Raw genomic sequence first — 21,871 nt, forward strand, 5'->3', positions numbered from 1 at the left:
TGAAGATCCATGACAGTATTTTCTGTCAAGTTTCCAGTTGAGTTTAAGGGATAGTTCGATAATTGCAAAAAATGTTGAGGGTTGACAGTGGTCCACTGACCAAAAAAGTTTATAACTAGTGGTTAGGAAAAATAACTCTGTACACATTATGAGGATTATCTGAATTGTCAAAGGTACCTTTGGGAGGTAGGACATTTAAAACATTCATCTTTTGCTCGTCTTTCCTAGATCTCAGTGGGAGAACGTTAATGGGGTTTGCTTCAGACAGTCATACTTGAAAAAGCTTGTCCTAAGTGCTGAGTATGGTTACTAGAACAGAAATCTGCTGTGAAACGTAGATGGTTACAATTCCATCAGAGATAAGATAACATTAAAATCCTGTCTGCTTACTGCTGACACTGGATATCCAGCACTGTCCAGTCATGCTCCTCATGCAGTTACACATGAGCATGTCCTATCCCTAATGAGAAAATCACACAGGCAGATGGGATGGGAGGAGGGGTCTTTGTAAAAAAGTTTAATTATCTCATTACAAGATGTTGAATCCAGAGTCTGACAATATTCTTGGCTAGCAACCTGGGGAGAATAAAAAAGTGCTGAGATGTAGTGGAAGGAGAGTAGGTAACCCCAAATGATTTGCTTCTGTGTGGTGTGAGTTGCAGGCCCATCCTGAACAGAACTGATCTTTAGCATCAGCCATCATTCTACATCCCATGTAGTGCTATGCAATGACAGCCTGGATTCCAAGCCCACTGGGCTTTTGGCTTTGGCTGATAGTACAATAGGAGTTTGGTTTTCAGATAACAGTGAAAATGTTTAAGTATTTTGTTATTCAAAATAAAAGAAATGATACGTTGCTTTGTTTTTAGTTTTATGTGTTATCCATAGCTATCTTTACAAAGTTTAAATCCTCAAAGAAACATACGGAAGCCAATCTGAGTGTGTGTAAAACTCCAGGAGGTGAAACAAAGGCCCCAAAATACAACTAAGTCTCAGTGCAGAATATTAGTTGAAACCTGTTGCTTGGGGATGAGCATGTTCTTGTGATGTGTGGCCCCATAAGATGGTCTAGAAGTTTACGTTTTTCTGTTGAATTGATATTTTGCATGACAAGGTGTTATTGATGGGTACAAACCCATTTGCTCTGTCCATTTGCTTATTTTACTGAGATCTTGAAAATCTGTATAGTGTTCATCTATTTTCCAGCAAGCAGTGGGCTGGACATCTGGGTTTTTTTCTGTTTCGAGTAAGTATATATCCAGAAGGATTGGAAACTGAATACACTGCTTAATTCCTCAACACATGCAAGATCCTAAGCAAAGTAATTTCCACAATTTAACTGCCTAAGCAGAGACATCCTTCAATACAGTATTTGTGGTTTGATTTGGATTTTTTGTGTGTGTGTTTGCGTTAAGCTGCTTAATTTGTCTTTTTGCCTTTTTTAAGGTATTATTTTGAGTTTTAATACAGTTGTAGCCAGAGGAAACTGAAACAGCTATATTTACACGCTGTCAGAGGAAAATAAGAAAACAATGTTTATTTTATAAAGCAACCTGCTAGTCATATAACTTACCTGCTCTAAATAATAGCTGAAATGAATAGCACACACTTTGTAAATAAGAGACAACAATATTATTTGTCTAAAAAGTACTTGTTTCTGTTGTTATGCAAAATCACTTAAGCGTATATGGAATAACAATCTGTTTTGCACATGTTGTGTTGCCTGGGATAATATCCAGCATTTTAATCAGCTGGCCAGACAGTGGAAACATGATGGATTGGAAGAAGGTTGATAGCTGAAAATTTCTGGCATTCTGTTCTAACTTTCTATTTTCCACATCCAGTGCTCTCCAGGTGGATATAATCGTTGACATTAAACCATCTCAACCAGGCGCCAGACTTGTCAGAGATGTCGTACTTATCCTCAAGTGTAGAAAGTCTGTCAACTGGGTTATCAAGTCTCATGATGTCCAGGGAAAGCTGGAAGTGATTGTAAGTTAAGGCACCTTTATTTTTTGAGAGATATAATACTGCAACAATATAGAATCCATTTAAATGTGATATATATAATTGCTTTTTTTTAATTATTAATACATGTCAGGGAGTAAATGCAGAAACTATTTTGTCTCATTAGTTTTTAATATATGGGCTATTAGACCAACACATGGCAGAAGCCAGGTGGTTAGTGCAAGGATTTAGCGTCTGTGTCTTTTCAACTTCTGTTGAAGTACCCTAAACACAAAGTTGGATCTTCATCTCCCTTTTTACTGTTACTTTAGTGAGTGGATCTACAGGTTCATCTCAGAAGTTGGAACAATGCCTCTGAGTGCAGAATGGATAATACTGAATATGTGGCACACACCCACAACCCTTAGAAGTGGAAACAGTTTTACTTCTCCTGCTTGTGGTTGTAGTTGTGTCTACCCCTCTTCCCTGCCAGTACTTCTGCCCCAGTAAATGTTTGGTCAAATTGACCTCTTCTCTCCTCAAACTGCAAATAATAAGTTTTTTAAAAGTTAAAACCAGGATCTCTAAAACTAAACTTCTAAAATTACTGGGGATGCTGGTTAACATTGATTTTTGGTACGGGCTTTGTAGCTCAGCACCATTTCTACTAAGAAAATGTGTTTTCCCTTGGTCTGAAATAAATAAACATAATTGGACTGATCATGCAGCCAATAAATGTGTGGCCTATTTCTGTCTTAAGTGATCAGTTAAGAGCACATTGTACAGTCGAGCTGAATGTTTGCTCAGGACCACCTGATTAGCAGTTTTGCAGTAATTCAGTTACATTTTCAAACTTCAGCTCTCTATTTATGGGAGTTTTACTTTGCTGGGTAGCGTTCTGCTTTTGATGTGCGTAAGGGTTGTTTTGTCAGGATAAAAAGGCTGATTGATCTAAATCTCCCAAGAGGACAGATTGGTAGACAGGATTTCATGCTATGTTTTGAGAGTGAAGGAAATAAAAGAAAACAAATTTTGGTGTTGCTCAGAAAATTGAATGGAAAAATGATCTAGGGTGGATGATGAAATTCCCTCTTCATCCCTAACACGTATTTGTCTTACAGACAGGAAAGGGTGTTCTGGTCATTCTGTAGGTCCTAAATAATCAGTCTTTAAAGAGAAAGGTCAAGGTTAGGTGCTGAGGATTACCACTCTTGTAAGCAGAAGGGCAAAAAACAATGCTTGACTTTAAAGTTTCATTCTAGTTATTACGTAAAATTTACCACTGTATATTTGGGCCCATATCAGTCTACTTTCACAGGATAGAGAATTGTGCTTTAGTTCCCTCTCTGCTTGGAGATAGCTCAAGTACCATATTTCACCTCCATGAGGCTATCACTTTATGGATGATCAATTTTCATGGAGAGGATTTCTACAGAATTTTAAAATTCTATTGTGTGTAAAATGCTGTACTTGAATATAGAAAAGTATTATTTTTAAATTTCTTCTTTATTAATTATAAATTGTAAATATATATATATATAAATTATAAATAATATAATTATAAAAGTATAATTATAAATTCCTTCTGTAATGAGTGGCAGAAGGTAACACTTTATTTAGATTAACAAAAAGAAAAAGTAATACATAAAATATATATGGAAAATTCAGTATATAAAAGACTATTTATGTTGGGATTTGTGAGTAACTGTTTACTTTACTGCTTTATGTATATAGATGTTTCATTTTCTGAATATGTGTTTGTTCTCCTTTATTTAGAGAGGGTGTGGGAGGGGACCAAACTCCCCCATGACATTAAAAAGTCTGCATATCCAGCATTTAGGATCTCTTCATATCTCTATTAAGCTGAAGACCTTTCCAAGCCCAAATTTAGACAATGCATAAAAACATTACTAAGCAATTAGGTAATGTTTCACAATGTTCTTTTTATTAGTTGAAGCAGTTCCACGCACTTCAATTTTCCTAACTTCTTGCCGTCAGTACGAATCAGAATTGTCTTGAGGGGATTGGCAGACTGAGAGGGAAAGGTTAGTGCTAAGCTGCCTCAGACCCAGGACTGTGAGTTATTGAGGTCTAAGTTCACAGACAAAAAATGAAGAAGACATTGTAGCTCATACAGCTCATCTCCCAGATTGCTGTGTTTCTTGAAACTCTGGAAGAGGGTGTATACAAACACCAGTAAAATGGGAGTCATTTAGGTAAATGATACTGCACATCATGTATGTGCAGTGCTTTCCTCCCAGGCTGTGTTTAACTCCAGCGTGCAGTCTGTCCTTACAGCAGCCCCTCTGCAGTGCTTGTCTGGTTATGTGCCTGTAGGCTGCTGTTCACACTGCTTTCTTTGGTTTTGGTGTCCTTTTGCAAAGCTGGGAATTGCGCAGTGAAGTTGCAGAAAGAATATAAGTGTGTTGAGGGGCGAAGAGTGAGAGAAGTGAAATGCACAGAACCCTGCGAGGGTTTCAAAAGCTTGGAGGGACTGTTCTTTATGTGAGAGCAACTGCCCACCACTTTCAGAAATGGTCTCTCTTCTGAGTAGGTTAGTGGGGGCTCTGATTGCCTGCTTTCAAACACTGTGTGTAAAGGTGTTGGCAGGGCAGGCAAGTGAAGGTCTATTCCTGCAAGCCCTTGTTCTCAGGTTTTGTTTCACTAAGGTGATGCAGGATTGAACATTTACAGGCTCAGTGTGGAGTGGAGTGGTATAAACAAGCCCTGGAAGTGCTTGGGTGCCAGCTAGGACAGTAAACTTCTGGGATAATATTTTTTCAGCTGTCTCCTTCTGACAAAAAAGTAAAGGAAAGCTGAGAGGCAGATGCAGCAAAGTTGGGGTAGCATAATAATTCCAACCAGTCAAAGCTGTGGTAATATGACATTGTGTGATCAATCGTGTCCAGATTTGCATCTATTGAAGATCAAAGATCAGTTGATCCAAAACTGATTAAGGCACTAAAATTAGGATACCTATTGCTCCATTTTTGTTTCTTACCTTCAGTGGCCTTTGTTGGTCATTGATAACAGTATCCTCAGACCACACACTGTACCTAAAATTATTTTCATTGTGGAGCTGCAAATGTTTAAAAGCTGCAGAACTGGGTCTCTAGGAAGAAATGAGGGAGGGAGCTGAAAGTATACTCTGCCATACCATGAGGACTCTCTACATGCTTTATTCACTTCTTTGTTCTAAAGTTGTTTCTGATGACAGGTGAAGTGCAGCCAAGCTCTGTGACCTGTGTAGCATGTCCATACAACCACTATCTAAAAGAGATCTCAACAGTCAGCCTTTTGATGTTCTAGAGTGAAAAAGATTTAAGATTTGAGGAAAACCAATGGGGATGAAAAAAAATGCAGCCTATATGAGGGAGAAGATAGTTGAGCATGGAAATTAAAGTGTTTATGGAACATTCCATGGTATCAGCTGCATTAGAAAGTGCATTTCAATCACATTGCAAAAATCATTGAAAAGTGGGTCATCAATGCCTTTCCTGCAGCATCTATGTGCAACTTGTGATTGTTACAGTGATAATAGTAGTGTTGTGAGTGTAAAAATAAATATATATGTATTTAGCTTTGTGTGAATACATGTTAAAGATGCCAAGTACTTAAATGCAAGTTTAAGTGTAATACCAGTTAATATTTTCTAACTACCCCTCTAACAGTGAGAGATACTTGTTCTATTCCTTTGACTTACCCATTTGGACAAGAAAATTTGAAAGTTAGCAAAACATTTACCGGAAAATGGAAACTAGCTGACAGTGTGACTCATCTGTATTCCAGTGCCAACTTTTTTGAGGCATTATTTGTAATTATTAATAATTTAAAAAAATGAAACATGCAAGTGCATTTATGAGTTTACTGTATCAATTTATTTGTGTAAAACTTGTATTGTTAATTAAATCTTAAAATTTTTCGTATGCAGAAAGTATATGTTATTTGAGTAGTCTGAGCATGCATAAATGTGCATGCTCTCACTTACTGCTCTATTAAGCATTTAATTCAATCCTGTTTAACATAATCAAAAATTTACAGGAGGCATGCAGCGTTTCTAGGGTGCTTATTCAGACACAGCCTGTCCTTGGTGCCAGCTGACTTTAAAGCATGAGCTGGTATCAGCTCTACTTCATGAGCATGCTGTTTTGCCTTTTTCAGTAATGCTTATTTGAACAAAGGTTTTCCCTTATACAGCTGAAGTAATGCTCTCATCAAAGAAATGAAGGGAACATTTAAAAAATCAGTTGGCATCTTGAATTCACCTCACCTCGGAAGTAATTTCAACTGAGTTTTGAAATTTGCATTATACACATTACTGTAAATATGTCTTTGTCTCATTTTGGGATTAACAGTTTTTAACTACCTTGATTTACTGTACTCCAACCAGAAGCTGGGAGGAAGGGGGATTCTTTTTTTCCATGTATGCAACAGTTATGTGCCTACAGTGGCAGGGTTTGGTTTATTTCCCAGGTGTCCTCAGTTTGTTGTTATATAATAGAGTAAAACAGATTAAAAAAACAGGTTCAATCAGTATCACTACTCCATTTTAAGTATCCATAAATCATAAATCACCAACTAAGTTTGTCTTTATTTGCAGACATCAAATAGTATTGGGTTTGGAAAGGAAACAGAGAGATCCATGACTATGAGTAAATCAGTAATACCTGATATTCCCTCATCGCATGAGAGTTTGATCAAGTGGGCTTATGAGCATAACTATAGTCCAGTTACTTCCTACACAAAAGCCCCTGTTGCTAACAGATTTCATCTGCAACTTGAAGATACAGGTAAGCTTAAAAATGGATTTTTAGCATATAGAAAAAATACATCTTGTATTTCCAGGAATACAATTACTTAAAAGATGTTTTCTCAGTTTTGAAGCTTTGGTTTTGGGCATTGCACAGCTTTTACTTTCATCATCAAGAACGCCAGTAATGTCTGTGAATGATGGCTTTTTGATTAGAAAAGTCCAGGCAAGTTATTTTCTGAAATGTTGGTGGAATTAGATGTTTATAGTTTATCCAACACACAAGACTTTATATCTGACCATGCTCAGTGTTCACTGAAATGAACTTGAGCAACCAGATATCTTGTTAGTTTATAAATCCAGCTTTGATTTTTTTTTTAGTGTTGTTTTTTTCCCCAAAAGTATGAGCATAGTGTTTTCTTGAGACAATTAAATAAACATTTAAATTGTTGACAGACATGATAATAAATACAACCACTAAAAAGAAAAAGTTATTTGGCCAAAGTTGTTGCTGATGTAAAGATATCTGGGTCCATTGAAGCTAGCAGAGTTGCATTTGTTTTTCTCACTAGTTCTGAGTTTCAACCACTTCAACCATTTTGATAAACCTTCTGTTCACATAATTTTATCAGTTGCACTCTGATGGGTTACAGATAATTATCTGCCTGAGGCAGATGTTGAGATTCCTGTCCTGAGCAGTCACATGTATAAGCCAGGAGATAGTTTTCTCATTTACTCACTGTAAAGTTAACTCTCATTTAGCTTCACTCTGGTTATGTAAGTAGTTTCACAACAATAGAGTGAATGAATTTGTGATGAGTTGAGTAATAAAAGAATTTAACCCAATGATTTGCACTTAGACTATTTCAGCAGCACTAAAATAATATATTTATGAATGTGATGTTTCTTTTACCTCTGTGGTTCTTTTGCATATAATAGGTCTACTCCTCAAAGTTTAATTTCAGCTCTTAGCGATGGAGGTTTTTAACAGGGACCAGATATACCAAGATTAGGTGCCTCAGGAACAATTAAACCTTTAGTTGGAGGAGTTGTAGCTTGTTATCTGAAAAGTACAAAGATGCTACTTTGGATGTCCTTCAGGAGCTTCTTTTCTGGATATTTTTTTTTTGTATGAAAATTATTAATGCTGGATACTTTTTAGGAAAAATATCTAATGAACTTATGGGCGGGTGTCTGGTTCTTTTTTTTTTTTTTTAGAAGAGATGAATGATGAAGAAGACCATTCCCTTCCTCCAGAGCTGACAGAATTGCTGGGAGCTAACCCACTGCCTGCTCCAAAGAATCCCACGTTAAGTGATGGCCTGACTTTTCCATTTCACATTAACAGAGGAAGGCATGATACAGTGGGAGAAGAAATCTTCCCATCCAGGCATTCAGTAGATACATTAATAAATCATGACTTTGGACATTCCCTCTCAAAACATAAAGAACCGGAAGAGGTTCAGGGCAGTGCTGATGTGGCCCTGTCGATAAAGTGTGATGACAAAGCCATGACAGTAGCCGTAGAAAAAGATGCTCTGCAGGTTGGTGTGCTATCTTATTCTCAAAATTGGGTAGGCTTTTTTTGGACAGACCATTTTATTTGCATTTTGATTGAAAAAATAAACATTCTAAGATCTACAACCATCACCACTCAACCCCCCAAAAAATAGTTTGGTGAGGAAACTATACTGTAGATATTCTTTGCCATAATTCAGAATCGTGTTTCCTCTTCACAACAATCTGATGGTTTTTAGAGGGATTTCCTATTAAAGCTTTGCAGGGTTGGCTCTGTCAAAAAATTAGTGTACTCAACCATCAGTCTGTTTTTAATTTCCGAAGTACAAAGAAGCTGCTTTTGATAGCAATGTGAAACCTGAATAGGTCTGTACCGTCTACCAGCTGACAGGTTGCTTGTGTCCATTTGCATTGTGGAAAAGAGCCTGATACAGACAGCATTTTTAGCTTATTTCAGACCAGAGTCAGCATTATTAATCAGAAGATTAATAATGAACCTGTTGTTTTCTTTGTTCCATGCTACATTTATTCCCTGTCTGTCATGTGTAACAGCATTTTGAGAGTGACCTTCCCTGGATGTCAGTACAATGAACTTCACTTCCTCCTATGAGCAATCAGGAACAGTATTCTGAACTGCACTTTAAGCAAGAGCTGAACACAATTGTGTTTCAGTCACTTACAAAGCATCTTTGTTTCAGGCCAGTGGCTACACCCGGACAGAGCTCTCGCTGCTGGATCACTCTTGCAAAGCCAGGATGAATGGCACCCATTTCATTTTGGAGTCTGCACTGAACAAATGTGGGACTCGGACAGCATATATCTTGAACAAGATTGTTTATTTTAACTCTGTGAGTATTTTACAAAGAGGATCCACCTTCTGCACTGCACATCATAGTAGTACAAGAAAGCTGTTGCAGTTAGCTTTAGTCTTAGCAAAAAGGAGGCATCCTGATCTTTTCCTGTCTAACTCAAACCTTGTTGCAACCACAGTCCCTGTATTCATGGAGACATGAAGGCTTCATATTCAGGGTGCTCCTGTGGTCAGATAGTATCCCGAAGGAAAAAGGAGGAGTTGGAGTTAAATACTTTTTACAAAACTGCATGGCTACCCTTTGGGGACTATCTGTACCAATCTCAGAGAATTTGCAGTAGCTTTCCCTGTGCAACTTTGATGCATTGATACATAAGCAGTACTATATTCTGTAAGGAGGAATGGGAATTTTGTGATTGTACAAAGCAATACCAATTAATTTGTATGCTGAATTAAGTGAAAATTTTTTCTTCTAAAATTGTGTGTGAAAAAGGCTCTTAAAATATGAGGAAAATACATTAATTATGCACACTTCTCCTTTAGAATTTGAGTTTATATTTTCTGTCTGTTGATGTACGTGATGAAGGGACTGTTGGGTACTTGCATATAAGTGTTGATGCAAAGGAGCACAGTTAGGTTGTAAGCGACTGCTTCCAGACTGGCTCAACTTATGAACCTGAGTGCAGTGCAGCTAATCTGGATTGGAAAGTAGTGACACATTTCTCTTGCTGAGCTTTCCAGTACATAGAATAACCTTGGCAAATGATGGAAAGCCTGTGGTCCAACCCAAACACAGCTAAGGCAATCTGATCTGACTTTGCCTGGTTACAACTGTTCTATACTGGTGAGTTGGTAGCACCTAACTTTAGAAACAGTCCCAAACCAGCACTGTGGATAGAATCATCAGCAGACTACAGAGCAGTGTGTGTCTGGAGCTAAATACTGTCATTGTCCCTGTATTCTATTGTGGCCCAAACTAAAACAGTCATTTACCTCTTCTCTTTTCTCTATCACGTCTTTTAAAAGTCTTGGCTACACACTTGAACTCCAAAACCCACATGGTATTTTTCAGAATTTGGTAGCATTTCTCCTGAAAAATAAACACCCAGCAGTGGAGTGTCAAAAGGGATGTATATGCCACTTTTTAGCAGTTGCTCTATGTCCAAGAAAACAAAGTTGAAGTCCTGGAAGGGAGGGAACTAGCTGAGGACCCACAAGGCATACTGAAGCAGAGTCCAGAACATTGGAAAACAAAACCAGGAATTTGCAGGTGAAGTAATGGAGAAGTGTACAAAGGATTAAAAGAAAAGGTTGGAATTCACTACAAATTCAGTGAAAAACAAGGAAAAAATGAAGAAGAGACATAATGTTTTTGGGTTTACGTCTCTGGAAAGAAAAAATGCAAGTGACAGAGGAGAAAATCCTGTAATAACCCTAACACTTCTAGTGATTTTTCCTGAGTACCTTAAGGAAAACTGTAAGTTGCAAAAAATTGCTTTAGAAAGCTGTCTCCTTTTTCAGTGTTGGTTATAGAAATACCAGAAATAGAACAGAAATGCTAGGCTGCTCATTCAGACACCAACACCCAGATTGGTGTCATCACTGGCTCTGAATTCTGGAAAAAAACTAAGGAACATTCTTGAAATGCAAGCTACATGTCCTACATGCTCAACACAATGCTGTTTAAGACATGCTTTTACTATCTGCTTAGCTGGTGCTCTTCTTTTGGCCTTTGCATTGTTTTGAAGGGAGAAGAAAATAACCATGAGAGTGCTCAGTTATATCTAATCTAATTTGTTTGCAATATCTTTTGAGCAGATTGTCATTCAGCTGTCATCACCAGCTGAAGGCAGTGGCTTTGATGATGATGACATGGAATCAGGTGATAATGGATTTCCAGGGGATACTGATGAGGGAGATGTTTCTTTCTCAAGCTGGCCTGAAATAGCGGTATGTTACTCTCAGTTTGCACCTGCCAATAAAGAAATACCTATTGTAATAGGCATTCCACATAAATTACATTAATTGTATAGAAATTAATTTGTCTTTTAACACATTTCTTCTCACTGCTGTTTCTTATGACCCTGTTGAAGATTTACACTAAGTAGGTGGAACATGGGGGAAGCCTGTATTGCACACACCAAATTTGCCCTTATCCAGCTACCACTCCTGGCTCAGGATGTTATTGTATTTATTTTTTTTTTTCATTTCAGTTTAATTGCACGCTGCACCAGCCAGAGGATGACAGAGGCATATTTTGGCCTCCTGAACCACACATCACCAATGTTACCTTCAACATGGAGCTGTACAAAACAGATTTGTTCCTTGCTCCCTCCCAAGGACTCTTCTCTGTTGCTGAGAATGGGCCGATATATGTAGAGGTAACAAGTTGAAAAAGGCTTTCAAACTAACAGAAGCATTTTGCAAGGCCATGCAATTGAGCCAAATCTGTTGTCAGTTGAAGGGTTTGGGGCAGTTGGTTTAGGCAGGCAGGTAGCTACTGTGGTGGCTGCAGAGAACAGAAACTGTGGGGTAAGAAGTAGGACAATATTTTAGGTAAAACCCAAAGGATTCTTGCAAAATGGATGAATTTTTCTTACAAGGTAAATCGGTGATTCTTGCCAAATTTGCTTTTCTGTGCAGAACTTAAAAGTGTCTCTGGGCTCTTGCTCTGAACTGGCATGTCCTGATGAAGACTTCAGGGTTCATTATATTTGATAGTAGATCTGAACCTCATCTGAAAGATGTAGATGTGCAAAAAATTATTACAAGTGTGTGTCTTTCATATGCTAGTTGTTCTCAGGTTCCACCATTAGTACAGATTCTGATCTCTCTCCACTTCACTTAAAAACATCAGTTACAATCCTTTTGAATGCTGCCACACAAGGATCTACCAGATTTAGATAAGTAAGACTAAAGCAAAATCAACAACCCTTGACTTCAGGTGTGTTTTGCACATGATAATATTTCCATGTGTTGTTCCTCATCTGGGGAATTTCAAACTAATACAGTCAGTATTTCTAAATATAGCCATGTGTACAGAATTTTGGATTTTGCAAAAAATGGTAGGCATTAATAAATACAACTTTGGCAGTGAAGAAGTATCACTAGTTCATAGATGAGTAAATTACCAGGTGTGAACTATGGGCTTATAAGACCAAGAGTATATTTACTGAATTAGTTCTGTGCCGTATTTCTCTTGCCCAAGGTAGTTCCTCTTTGTGAGTCCATGTTGCACATGATAAGCACAGTGACCTGTCTGACATTGGTGCAGTTTTCTTCATAGCAGTGTGCTGTGTCTCTTCCTTGTTCTCTACCCAGTGAAAAGAGTTTAAGATAGTCGAAGCAAAAACAAAGTATGTCACACTCTATTAAGAATATGTTTATAAAAGACACTTCTTTTTTTTTTCATTTGGATAAAACCGTCTGCTTCCTTCAGTGATCTGAGATGAATCCCCCTGGCTCCAAGCCCTCTGGATTTGTCTGGTTCTGTAGCTGTTTATTCAGACAGATGTTCTGATTTCTTCATCACCTGTCCTGGCAGAAGCCTTTTTTTTCTGTTTTTCCTTCTTGTGCCTTGAAAAACGTATGAGTTTTGAACTTCTGTGACTCCATTTTTTTTAACGGACTCAGATAATTTTTTTTGCTTCTTTGTTTTGCATTTTGCATTTTTTATTAACAAATATATTTGGAGGGGTTGATAAATAGATCATAATCAGTAAGAACTCTATATCTCCCTTTTCCTTGTCTGCTAAAGATTTTTTTTGTGTTTCAATATTTTGGGTTGTTTTTTTTTTCTCTGCTGTCATTTTCTCACCTTCCTCCTGTAGTTGTTTTCTTTCCTTGAGATGTCATTCATCCTTTTATTTAATGAACTGTAGTATGCCTGTCCCCCTTCCCATAATCTCTTTTTTAACTAATTTATACCAGCAGCTTGTTTCCTGTCAGTATTTATGGCTGACTTTCATTTATCCATCTTTATTTCTGTTCTTTTTGGAAGATGGTCTTTCTTGCTTAGAAAATCCCTTGCACATCCCTTCGTCTCTAGTTCGATTGCTGCTCACACAAGGGAGAGAAAAAATGAGAAATGCCTTTATTCACAGCAAAACTCCTAGCATTCAAAAATTACTGCACAAACCACAGAGTTTGGCAGGCTCTTCCTTAAAGATACATGAGGCACATATGGATTAAGTACACAGATAAGGCACATTTCTTCTAAGAAGCAAATTATTTCTTGTGGAACTGTTTCATTGGGCAGTGTTAATGGTTAGAAACAGTGCTTCTGTTGTTTATTAAGAGCAACATGGCTCATTCGTTACAAATTCCATTTATTTTTTTTTCTTCTAATTATTCTGTAGCATTTGTTATCTGCATTCCAGTCCAGCTGAGCAACATCAGGGCCTCGGAAGTTTGCAGTCTTAATTATTTTTCATAAAAGAATATGAATTTCAAACTTACAATAAACTAAAAGGATCCTTTCACAAGAAATTATGGCTTTTTAGGAGGCTCCCTCAACCCCCCAGTCCAGGAATGCCACCCACACGTCAGACCATGACCTCTTCTCTGCCTTTGCATTCCTGTCATGGCTGGGGGTGGGTTCTCTGTGTCTGTTGCTTTTGTATTTTTTCTTTTTCATTATAGTTTCAAACAGGTACAAAGATATGGAATTAGTGATTGACTTCCATCCAGCTCTGTCACAGCGTGTGTGTCTAAGGGAAGCAGTGCCATTTCAGGTGGCAGTCACAGTCATTAACTGTGTGTCTCGTCTGGGCTGGGTTTTTCATCTGCTTTCAGGAAGATAAGAGATGGCTGTATTTATGCACGGTTGTGCTATTAAACAGCTGCTGATTTTGAAACCACAGATTTTCTGTCTCTCAGTTTGACAGTCTACTCTTAACATTTAGCCTTCAAAATAGTTCAGGTTGGAAATGGCACTGGAAAACTGCTTTAAAAATTGTTGAAAGTATTAATGAAATGTGAACTAAAAATGTCATTTCTGAGATCTTACCATCTCTTTCTTTTTAATGCAGGTGTCTCTGACTAAAGCTGACAGATCCTTGGGCTTTGCCATTCAAACATGCTTTGTTTCCCCGTTTTCAAATCCAGATAGAATGTCTGACTATACCATTATAGAAAACATTTGTCCTAAAGATGAATCTGTTAAATTCTACAGTACTGAGAAGGTGAACTTTCCAATACCACATGCACAGAGGGACAAAAAAAGATTTAGCTTTGTGTTTAAACCAATGTTCAACATCTCACTGCTCTTTCTTCACTGCGAGTTGACTTTGTGTACAAATAAAGACAAAGATACTCAAGGACTGCCAAAGGTCAGTAATTTATAAAGTTAAATCTTATGATTTAGATGAAAATAAGGTATTTTTCTCATCTGACCTCTGAAGTGAATAAACGGTTTTCTGTGGAATTGATGTAATAAACATGGTATCTCTAGGCTCAGGATTTTAATAGAGAAGAGTTATTATAGTATGCATTTTGACTACATGATTTACAGTTTCTGTTTAAATTTCATTGGATGGTTACGAATAGAAATTGCTTTTTATTACACAAGTGGTTCAGGATGATCTTTGCTGTCCATATCACATCCATATCCAAAGCACAAACAATGTTAGCTTCAATTTCCAAAGCCATGCATCATATAGGTTAATATTGTAATCTGATTGCTACAAAAGAGAATTGCCAAATTTTACTTTATAACTAATGGAATTATATATAAATTAGTTGTTAAAGAATGTATTCTAAGAGTTCGGAATTTATTTTTAATTTGGGGTTTATATACATTTCACTTAAAATGTGTTTTTTAAAAATGATTTGTCATTGTTCATTAACATGTGTCGGTGGCTACAGTTTTGACTACCAGATTTTTAGAAAAAAAAATTATCCTGAAATAAAATAATTACTACCATTTAAGTTTAATAGTAACAGTCTCAGAGAATCTTTAACGAAGGCAGAGGTTGCATCCTGAAATACAGCTCATTACCTTTGCCAGTACATTACATGGGGGTTGTTTGGAGGTTCTTGGCAAACAGGTGACTCTCTGACCTCACACACTGTTCTTCCACTTGCAGTGCATTCCTCCTGATGAAGCTTGCACCTCTCTCAATGTGGATATGATCTTGGCCATGATGCACAACAAGAAAACCTTCACCAAGCCCCTTGTAATAACACATGAAGGAAAACAAGAAGGTATGAAAATGAGCTTGAACTCTTTAATAAAGCTATATATATTATATTGTGTAACATACAGGGGCTTGAAATGAGGGAGTGCTCCAAGTATGTGGCATTGTGTAATCTTATGGTGATACTGTGTCTGTAAGATGTTACTTGTTTAGACATTTCCCTGGCAGCAGTCACCATGGCAGTTCGTTGCTGTTTTCTGATTGTATTGATCTCTGGACATGTGGTTTTGCCAGGCATAGAGAAAGGAATGCTGTACTGGGGTTTGGAATATGAATGCAGCAGTAGCATTTGCAGCAACCTTGTTGCCCAGAGATCAAAGGCAGTGCTTTGCTCCCTACTTTATAATTTATTTATTGTGCTCGTAAATATAAATTTAGGAATAATGACAGTGGAATTACAAAGTATTGAGGGTCCTAAAGCCTGATAAGTTTGTAAAGCAGAAAGGTGGCCACTGGAGACTCATTAGACAGTTAAACTATTAAGAGCAAAAGATGAGATGCACAAAGATGCTCCACTTTGGCGGGACTTGTTTGATTATGTAATCTGTATTGCAAAAAAATGAGTGTGGTTAGTAACTGATTGAAGGATTTGGAGAAGCTGAATCAAAATGTTCCAATAGTGTCCAAGGACTGTTTGACCTTTGGAATGTTTTTTGGGAATCAGAAGTCCTTTAACCTCCATTGTACAGTGCATACTTTTTAGTCTTCCAACAATTTAAAGTACCATACAGCATTGCTAGGGGACATAAGCAACAACTGCTTCTGTCTAACTCTGCAAGTCAGCTCATATTTAGTTTTGGAGGGTTTTCTACGAATTTTTTAATACAGATCAAATCCACTATGAATTAAAGGTGAATATTTGATCTGTCACTTAAAACTGTGCTTTGGGCCTGATTCTGTGCTTTATTTTTACTCAACTCTCATTTTATTTCAGTGGGCTTTCTATTGGGAATGAGTAAATCCTGCAACTGAAATTCAGCTTTCAATAAACAGTCGTACTCTCAGCTCTCTTGCCCTTGTGATGTGTGGAGCATTGTGCGCAGCTCCCATCTTGGGCTCCACTCAGAATGTTGTCTTTGTCAGAGGCACAAGGTCTTAGTGTGCAAAGACAAGCTAAATTTATAAAGATTAGTTACAAGACAACAGTGTGATAGAGTATTTCGTTGCATTGTGGATGATTTACTTTAATTGTGGGATGTTTGGTGGAAATCTCCCCAGCATATCCCAGCTTTCAGACATAATACAGAGTGGCTCATTAACAACATAGCTTTGTTGGTGTGCAGTTGTCCTGCAGTGAATCAAGCAACCCCTTTCTTAAAGCCAAATGCCGTGTTGGCCAATATGTGAACCTAAGATTTGAAGAAATTATATCACATTACTGAACAGTAGAATTTACCTCTCAGAGGTGGTGTTCTTCATTTTCTTTAATATGAACAGACCGGCTTTCACTGTTATAAACCATACTGTGTGAGGTGCTGCCATTGGATCTGCTCAGCAAGCCACTTGTGAAAGTTAAGCACTTGATGTTTCAAAAGTCAGAACAAACTGGCTGTTGCAAAAGTGTCTTTTATTCTCTTCAGACATAAGTTTATAACTGTCATTGACTGTACTAGAAATTACAATGGTATATCCAAATGAGAATAACTCTTCCTTCTCTCCTAATTTTGTTAGTTATTTACGAGACTGTTGGTTATATTATTGCACTAGATCTCAGTGGAAGTGTCTAAAACCTAACTCCTTACCACGTTCTTTCCCTTTGCATTCCTACATTTCACACACATGATCTCCCCCACTTCAGTGAAAGGCATATGGATGGCCATTTAAATGATAGGAATTACATGTTCTTCTGTTGAAATAATCTACCACTGTCATTGTTCAGACTTTTGCTAAAGTGTGGAAACTTCAGATTAGTATTTCTACTGCAAAAGGAGACAAGTCATAGAAAGGAGGTCAAGTGGGCAACTAACAAGTGCTTCTATCCTACAAAGATATATAAAATTACAATAATTCAAAAGGCTGGTTGATCTTGTTTTTAAATTAGATGTTTTTTGTGGACCTCGAGGATTCTCACTGCTTCTGAATTGCTCTGAGCAAACCACAATAAAGTACATGTAAGAACTGGATGACTGAAGCGAATTGATAATGGGCTACACAGCTTATCATTAGCAGATTTCATATTCTCTGTAGAGAAGCCAGTGATAGAAAGAGCATGGAAAATTCATTTTCCTCTCAGCTTAAAAGGAATTTTTTTGGCACTTGGGATATGCTAGTGGTGTGTTTGGACAATCTGATAGTGCCCTTACCCATGTTTGTACTTTTCATTGCTCCTTGGTTTTAGTCCAGCCCTCCTCACAAATTTTACATGCAGTTATACTGTTGGTGTTATGTTTGTTTGATTTTCCAGCTTATTTGTGAATGCACACCCAGACATCCACACACCCCTCTATGCTCTCACCTGTTTCTTACTTCTGTTTCACCTGTTTCCTATCATGTGCCAAGAGATACTCGTGTTCGAACAAGAGTCAATAACACAGTTTAAGAATAAAATGCTTTTTTGGATTTTGTACACATGCATCTCACATGTCTCAGAGCCTAATGGTCTAAAGAATATTGCTGGAAGTTTAGCACTGCTGTCTGGTTTTTAGAAGTTAGAAGCATAGTCTTGGTTTAAGAACACTTAAAGTAAATAAATATATATTTATTTTTTGCGCTGCTATGTTTGCATAACAGTTAAACTATTTTTTTTTTCAGTTACTAAAGATACAAAAACAAGTATTGAATCAAATCCTTTTACATCTGTTGCACTGAACATAGTCAGATAGGCTGGAATTTAAATTAGACCCCTGAGTTACTGGACAATCCAGTATCAAACTGCAGCTAACCAAACAGGTCCTTGGGTCTGAAGCCAGAATCTCTAGGTCTTCTGCTTGAGGTGACATTCTTGGAGAAAGATAAGAGAAGCCAGTTCAGCAAAAGAAGGGAAAATTCTTCATTTTTTAAACAGTTGTTTACTTGTCTCTTTCTGTTACATGCTGATAATGATGATGATATTTGATGTTCTTGCCAAGAATAATAGCTTTGATACAATAGCTATGATCTTTCAATTCTTATATATAATTAAAAAACCAAACCAAAAAACCCACACAACTTTCAAGAATACCAAGTAGGACTCAGGAAAATGAATGAATCAATACATATTCATGCGATTTGGACAAAGTAGTGTGTATTGTGCCATAAAATCACTATTCTTTAGAGGTGGTAGCCAGTGTTTGACTTTTTTTGTCCCTGTGATTTAGCATGCTGGTAACTCCTGTTTGGGACTAGTGAGTAGTCAGATGAATGTAATCACCTTTAAAACAGCTTTCCACATAGGAGTAGCCAGAGTTACTGTGGGTCAGACCTGGTGACATCTGAGTTTGGAAAGGTTGCACTGTACTTGCCAGCAAAATATGTGATGTATGAATGATACCGTAGATAGGGTCCCTTGAGGAATAATTGTTATATGAATAGAATTTTTCTGAGATAAGTGAGATTATTGAATTTGGGATGGTTTTCCTGAAATTCCTGGTTTGTAAAAATTACAATTAATGTTTTCCTGTCAGATCAGAACCTGCATAGTTTGTAGGCTGTATGTGGAACTCTATCTGATTAATGTTTTGTGGATTTTGTTTGTTTTTTTGTTTTAAATTAGATCCTTCACTTCCAAAGCCAAATGTGAGACAGCCACGTAAGTAACTCTTAAATCGGTCCCTTTAAAGTTTTAAATATTTGTCTATAAAGCATTAGATAAATTAAAATTATCTTCAAGTTTTGTGAGTGTGTATGTGTATAATTCTGAAACAGAACATAATTCTGACTCAGTTGCTGATTGAGAGGTTCCCATCAGCATTTAGAGAGAATGGCTGTGACTTTTGATGTATGTGATAATCAAATTTGGGAAAACACTGTTGAGAGTCTCAGCCTTAGCAAGTTCATTTGCTGATATGTGTGCATTATTTCCCCCTTCTCTGATGAGGCCACTGCTTCCCAATACCTGTGTTTGAGCAGCAAAGATCCTACAGAGCTTCTGTGTCCTAAATATGTCCTATTCCAAGCCTCACTCATATCCTGTGCTGCAGCTGGCCACATCCCCAGTTACTCTGGCACCAGCACTTACGTGCTGTAGATGAGATCACTGACTTGATATGGATTAATTTCTTTGGTTTTTCTGTTGTCTTGGTGTAGTGAATTAATCAGGGTCTATTAATGACCCAGAAAAGGAGCAGCACTGGAAGGCAATAATAAACAGGAAGGTACAGATGATTTGCAGCCAAAAGCAAGAATGAATGGAGAAAAGGGAATTTAGAAGAGGAAGTGCAAAGAAGGTTTTTTCCTCTGTTCCTGCCTTCAAGACTAAATTTGCTCAAAATAACAAGGGCAATGAGAAATTATGCTTCTACCACTTCTCCATGGGACTTTCTTCTCTCCACTAAGTTTCCTCCTAAGAGGAGAGGACACTGGCTGGTGCCTGGTGGAAAAAACAGTTGTGTTTAGGAGAGTTTTTTCTGTTTGCATTTAAAATGACTGAAAGTATCCAGAGAAACCAGAAATAGCCTCATGGAAGAAATGAGAGAAGAAACTTCTAAGCCATTATATGTCAGGTGTTGCATATGCAAACTAGGTCACAGGTACCCAGAAATGGGTCCCGAAGGCCCTTGCCAACAGGAACTGCTGGAGAAGACATTTGTCAGAAGAGGATGGGAGATGTCCTTAGGGACATCTGCTGGGTGCAGGATTGTGTAAAGTGAGGGTGTTGGTTGTATTCTGGGAACTGAAAATTCCACGAAAGGATACTGAGATCCAGTCAGCTCATTTCCTGGCCCGAGTAGTCAGTAAAATTCACTGTCCTAAGCCATTTTGTGCACTGGGAGACATTAAAAGTACTAAAACTAAAAATCAGTTTTGTAAGAAGAAATTTTCCCAAATGATTGCTGAAAGAGTGATTATTATTTTTTTAAGTATTTCTAATTACCAAAAACAAAAACACAGAAGCCAAAAGTTTTTCTATTTGGATGGTCAGCATTAGGGGGCAACACATCCAGGGGCCAGATGTTGTTACCCTTGAAATGGTCCTACAAAAGGGCCTCTCCCCTAGAAAGTGATTTGCATGTGTGTGTGTGTGTTTCTATTTTTGTGTTCTGGAATTAATTTTAGTTATTGAAAGCATTGCCAAATGTGAAAAACAATTGCTTCTATTTATGTTTTTGCTGACTTTTTGCTGGCATCTCTTCCCTCTTAACAGCAGTTCTGTTCTCCACCTAGATTTCAGACTGAACTTGCAGGAGATGTAGGGGAAAGCTTGCTTAGGCCATTTAAGTGAAAAGCATCTTCTGCCAAAAATATCAGCCTTTTTAAAACACTTTTAAGATAAATGAATATTTAATTGAAAGCAAGTTATTAACAGCCAACTGAAAATGCTTAATTTTTGCAACACTTTCCAGATTGGGGTGTGCTGAGCTGGGGTTTTGCTTTGTGATGTGGAACAGTTAGTTGACCTGAAACCACTCTCTGAAAGCTTCCCTTTTATTTCCTTGACGCAAATTTGCTAGTCTGTTCCCTAAAATGGTGCTTAATTAACTATGAATTTTTAAAAAACTCTCCCATGAAAGTGTAAGGGTGTATTTTTGTAAAACGGCATCTGGCACTGATAATGAGAAGTCCTTGTGTTATGTGTGTTTACCTTTAGCTGTGTTCTACGGGCTGGACACGCTGACTGTGGTGGGCATTGCCTTTGCAGCCTTTGTGATCGGGGCCCTGCTGACGGGAGCGCTCTGGTTCATCTACTCTCGCACAGGTGAGTACGGGGCTCTCACAGAGCTCAGGGCAGGTCATGCAGCAGGAAACGTGCTGTGGTCTGAAGGGGAGGGGAGCCAGCAATGGCTGTCCTGGGCTTTTTTATTTTTTGCCCTCTTCTCTTAACTAGGGAGTTTTCCAGCAGCTCCTCCCGTGAGCCTGTATTGTGTATCAGCCAATTGATACCCGCCCTTCCCTACAGGGAAATGTTCCACATTATGATTTAAAATTTGCTAAAATAATTTTAAATGTGAATCTTGAAAACTCACATGGGACACAAGTAAAACTCTGAGTATTCATGGTTTGTGCATTATCATTAGTAGCATCTCTGTATTTGAAATTTACTTAACATTTCAGTTAATGGATCCTTTTTGGTTCCCGTACTGCTTTTTAAAAATTTTTTTGCAGTTACTTCATTAGACCGATGCGTATAAGGAGTGGGCCAAATGGTTAAGCGAATGCCTTATTTACATAGACATACTCTGAATATAACTAGACTTGAAAATTTTTCTTGGGCCTTGATTACCTGAAATTTTTGCCACAATTATTTATTTCTCCATTCTTCAACTATTACATTCAATTGGTAGAAGTCACATGTAACCTTAATTGTGCCCAAACAAATAATCAGGAATGTGCCTGAATTTGATGCAGCCTTTATGCATAGATAATTTTCCAGTATCTCCTCAGAATTTTTTCCCATACTAAACTAAGTTTGCAGAAATAGAATACTCTATTGGAAGAAGAGGGAGTTTTGGGAGCTTTCTGTTGCATGTCATCTGCAAGGTGGTACAAAGACTGGACACTGATGGAGCCAGC

At 37.6% G+C, this 21,871-nt stretch overlaps 1 protein-coding gene across 5 annotated transcripts in view; it reads left to right on the forward strand.

Annotated features, from left to right (window-relative positions):
- The window catches only part of TGFBR3 (transforming growth factor beta receptor 3), a 112,907-nt gene that overhangs the window by 84,831 nt on the left and 6,205 nt on the right, over positions 1-21,871 (forward strand). For 4 of the 5 annotated variants that reach the window (XM_018072189.2, XM_008921899.3, XM_018072190.2 and 1 more), the window contains 10 exons: positions 1,845-1,992; positions 6,548-6,737; positions 7,916-8,241; positions 8,914-9,063; positions 10,845-10,976; positions 11,240-11,407; positions 14,057-14,356; positions 15,113-15,230; positions 18,915-18,950; positions 20,949-21,056. In XM_018072189.2, coding sequence (XP_017927678.1) covers positions 1,845-1,992; positions 6,548-6,737; positions 7,916-8,241; positions 8,914-9,063; positions 10,845-10,976; positions 11,240-11,407; positions 14,057-14,356; positions 15,113-15,230; positions 18,915-18,950; positions 20,949-21,056 — 1,676 coding nt within the window. The remainder of the gene's footprint in view (positions 1-1,844; positions 1,993-6,547; positions 6,738-7,915; positions 8,242-8,913; positions 9,064-10,844; positions 10,977-11,239; positions 11,408-14,056; positions 14,357-15,112; positions 15,231-18,914; positions 18,951-20,948; positions 21,057-21,871) is intronic. The other variant, XM_018072193.2, reaches the window with a different exon arrangement.

The sequence above is a fragment of the Manacus vitellinus genome, unplaced genomic scaffold, assembly GCF_001715985.3.
Source record: "Manacus vitellinus isolate BGI_N305 unplaced genomic scaffold, ASM171598v3 scaffold_21_pilon, whole genome shotgun sequence".
Taxonomy (NCBI): domain Eukaryota; kingdom Metazoa; phylum Chordata; class Aves; order Passeriformes; family Pipridae; genus Manacus; species Manacus vitellinus.